The 3,999-nt window shown below is 56.9% G+C and overlaps 1 protein-coding gene across 1 annotated transcript in view; it reads left to right on the forward strand.

Moving 5' to 3' along the window:
* Positions 1 to 2,638: 2,638 nt before the first annotated feature.
* The window catches only part of LOC104273181 (agrin-like), a gene marked incomplete at both ends in the record, with an annotated part of 11,690 nt that continues 10,329 nt past the window's right edge, over positions 2,639 to 3,999 (forward strand). Inside the window, 2 exons of the mRNA XM_009868419.1 lie at positions 2,639 to 2,854; positions 3,885 to 3,965. Coding sequence (XP_009866721.1) covers positions 2,639 to 2,854; positions 3,885 to 3,965 — 297 coding nt within the window. The remainder of the gene's footprint in view (positions 2,855 to 3,884; positions 3,966 to 3,999) is intronic.

A 3,999-nucleotide genomic window follows, 5' to 3' on the forward strand; every position in this document is an offset into this window, starting at 1 on the left:
GGTTTTGAAGTGTGGTCTTGAACAAGTGCTGAGAGATCCCTCCTCCCCTCTGCGACTGGAGAACCAGGGACAAGAGGCTGCAGCCTCCAGCGTCCCGAGCCAGGGCTCCGTCTGTTGCAACCCCTCACAGATTCTGGTTCACCACTGCCTTCCCGTGTCCAGCAGAGCTCAGAAGCCTGCGGCCGCAGCGTTGCCATGGGTAAGGCAGGCTCTGCGCTTGGTCTCAGGCAAGCCCTACCTTGGTGTGTCTGTTGGGTGATGCAGAAGGCACGCTGGTGGGAAAATGCGTGGTTGCTGTCCTGGTGGTGTTGTACAGGTGTCACAAGAGGGGCAGCAGGCAGGCGGAGCCCTGGTCCCTCTGCCTGCCCTCGCTCTCTGGTGCTTGTCCGGGTTGGGTGGGCAGGTAGAGGATTGCCTCAGCATGCTGATGGGCACCATCTCTGCTCCCCTGGCTGCTGCCCTCTCTGGGCTCGAGCTCAGGAGTGTGAAGGCAAGGCTGGTCCCTTTGTCATATCTCAGGACGGAGTTTTTTGAAGTGCTTGGTGCTGCCCTGCATTGGGTCCCACTGAAAGCTTCCTCGGTTTGGCTGGTGCCAGACCTGGGTCAGCTCTTCGCTTGGGATGTAGGATTCTCGTCTCTCGTACTCTAAGGCGAAAGACAAGGACAGAAGAGCTCAAGAATGGAAGGAGCTGTGTCCCTGACACCCTACTTTGAAATCCTGGATGCATCTCCCACCTTGGTTTCCCTGTCTGCAAGCATGCTGCTGAGCCTGGCCTGGCATGTCCTGAAGGCAAGTGCCTTCAGACAGGCATCTCTTGCCCTGTCGCCTTTGAGCAGGCACCTGACTGAACTCAGTTCCAAGCTGGCTCTGCATCCCCCATCTGCTGCACACTCCAGCTCCCTTCCCTTCGGTAGGTCTGATCTCTGAGACAGCTCCCTCTCCGCCTCCCCTGCGACTGGCAGCTGATTACGTACTACACGGTTACACGTCTCTTCCACAGACCTGTGCCTAGGGGCGGGATGAATCCCCGCTTGTCCTGCATTTCACATCCCTCACTTGCACAGTTCCACTGCACTTTCCAATCTCAGACCTCAACAGGCTCACCTGCATTTAAAAAAAACAAAAAGAGGGGGGAGAGAGAGAGGAAGAGCAGCGATGGAAAGAGCAGGAGAGAGTATCCAGAGCACTTCATAAAAATGATGAATTGCTTTTAGATGTTGGACAGGAGAGAAAAAGATTTCTTCTTTATTTGATGATATTAGTCTCTTAGTGGCGCATTGTTGCTGTGCGTATAAGCTCAAAATCTCAAGGCAGTCAAAGGCAAACGCCCGGGAATTGAAGTGTAAATGAGCCGCTGTCGAGCGTTTTATTTTGCCTTTTATGATTTCTCTTTCTCTCATTATGTAGGTCAGTCCCCGTTTCTAACGGGTGCGTAGGAGAGCGCGGGTGCTGAGGTGTTCCCAGGGGCGGCGGGAGGTGCCCGCGGTGCGTGGGTGCCGGCGCGGGGACCGAGGATCTCTCGCTCTCGCTGCCTCACCTGCAGAGCGCGGAGTCTGGAGACGCCCGTCCTCTCCCTCCCTTCTTCCCCCCACCCGAAGAATTACATTTCCTACCACATTAGCAATTCCGATGCTGCGCTGGTCCGTGCTGGCTGCTCTGATTAGTGGATGCGATAAAGAGATTAGTACATCTCCTTTAGAGAGACACCAGCCATTGACGTGTGGGGCGATCTGTCCCGCGCTGGGACAGGTGAGGACGTTTTCTTCTCGCTTCCTCGGCTTTCCTTTCTCTTGCTCGTTAGCAGGAAGCACGCTGTGTTGTGGAGGGCTCACAAAAGCCGCGTGTGCGTGTGGGGCGATCTGTCCCGCGCTGGGACAGGTGAGGACGTTTTCTTCTCGCTTCCTCGGCTTTCCTTTCTCTTGCTCGTTAGCAGGAAGCACGCTGTGTTGTGGAGGGCTCACAAAGGCTTGAGCAGAGGGGCTGTGGGCAGCGTGAGTGCTTTCTGGACTCCTGGGGATGCTCCTCCGTGTCTGTGGTGGGGTCGGAGGCACCTCCCCGCTGTGATGCAGAGCTGGTGACAGACCTTTCTCTCTCCAGTTCATGCTGGCAACAAGCAGAAGGGGCACAGAGGAGGCAAGGGGGCTGCCCACGGGTTTGTTAGCTGCTTTTGGACCATGCTGAACTCCAGCCCCCCTATACCTCAAGTGCATCTTTGGTCACCCTGCAGAAGGACGTCACTTAACCGCCTGGTTCCTGGCAGACAGGGAGAGGCAGCGTGACGAGATCGTAGGTTGGAAAAGACCTTAAAGATCATCGAGTCCAACCATTAACCCAGCACTGCTGGGTCCACCACTAGACCCCTGGACCAGACCAAGCACCACATCTACGTGGATGATGACATCCTCACCCTAGGACCTTGCTGTGCTTAGAGCATCCTCTTCTTGCTGGCACTGTCCTCACTGTCCTGGTCCCCCGGAGGGCTACAGCCCCTCCCCGAGCCTGGGTGGTGTGGAAAGTTCTGCCAGGAGAGAGGGGGGAGGCACAGGTGGGCGCTTGGACCTGGGCACCCGACTGCAACCCTCCTGTTCGTAGAGAAGTAGCTGCAGCTCATCCATGTGTCCGTGTCTGTGCCCGCAGCGTGTCGAGGGATGCTGTGCGGGTTCGGGGCGGTGTGCGAGAGGAGCTCCACCGACCCCTCCCAGGCCTCCTGCGTCTGCAAGAAGACAGCTTGCCCTGTCGTGGTGGCTCCTGTCTGCGGCTCTGACTATTCCACCTACAGCAATGAGTGTGAGCTGGAGAAGGCCCAGTGCAACCAGCAGAGGCGGATCAAAGTCATCAGCAAGGGACCGTGTGGTGAGTGCAAGGGAGGTGACAATGTGAAGCCAAGGAGGCTTGACTCAATCTCCTGTTGTTACTGGGGTGCTGGTGATGTCCTGGGGGATGGGGACAGCTCTGATGGGAAGGGACACCGAGAGAATCACCAGTTCTGCTGATCAGGAGAGCTTAATAAGTGGGCAAACCGATGGCCAAAGGCCATTCAAGGTCTCAGGCAGCTCTGCGGCTGCACCACATGGGTCACATCTGCCAGGGCTACAAGTTGGAGCTGGAGGCACCAGGCATATGCACAGGCTGGGTGGGCTGCTGAAAGCCCTTCCCCAGCCTGGCATTCACCAGCTGTGAGCGAGGAGCTGTGTAAATGAGACCTCAGTCTCCTCATCTCAGAGTAAATTAACTTGACCTTTCTCTCACGCGGCGCTCTGGCTTGCAATAAATCTGCACCCGGCACTCCTGCTGGGGCTCTCGTCAGAGGGGAGAGTGCGCCGAGTGATTTATTTAAAATAATCATCGTAAAAAAAGTGACAGATAGAGGGGGGAAAGAAAATAAGGTGAAAAAAAGATGGCAAATTTTAGCCTTTCCCTGCCAGTGAGGAAATTGCTCCTTGAGCTCTTCCTCTAATTACGGTTTGCAGGAGGTGTCTTAAGGACCCTTGTTTTGCTCGTTTGCTGAAGCAAGAGGCTCTCGGAGTGCGTGTTCAAGGAAGGGAGCTCACAGCAGTGAGGCTCTGAGAGGTTTAGAAAGGAGAGGCTCTGCCTGAAGTGCCAGGTGAGGGGAGGGTGAGCTCCTTTCCTCACGTGCCGTGGGTTCAGGGCTGATCCTACAGCCTCAGCATCCTGCCTGCCTCCACGGACGTCGGGGTGGATGAGCTTGCTGCTCGGGTACGCGGTGCTGGAAGGACATCCATTGCCATCACGTGCGTTTCTGGGCGCTCGGAAGGACTGAGGCTGTTTAGATACCGTGGTGTGTCATTTATCCCGAGTGGGAGAAGGTCAGCACGGACCCCTCTGCTCACGCCTGTGCCGTGCCCCCTCCTCTTCCTCGCAGGCTCCAAGGACCCCTGCACGGAGGTGACCTGCAGCTTCGGCAGCACGTGCGTCCGCTCCGCCGACGGCCAGTCGGCCAAATGCGTGTGCCCCTCGTCCTGCAGCGGCGTGCCCGA

The sequence above is a fragment of the Apaloderma vittatum genome, unplaced genomic scaffold (genome assembly GCF_000703405.1).
Source record: "Apaloderma vittatum isolate BGI_N311 unplaced genomic scaffold, ASM70340v1 scaffold22654, whole genome shotgun sequence".
Classification (NCBI taxonomy): domain Eukaryota; kingdom Metazoa; phylum Chordata; class Aves; order Trogoniformes; family Trogonidae; genus Apaloderma; species Apaloderma vittatum.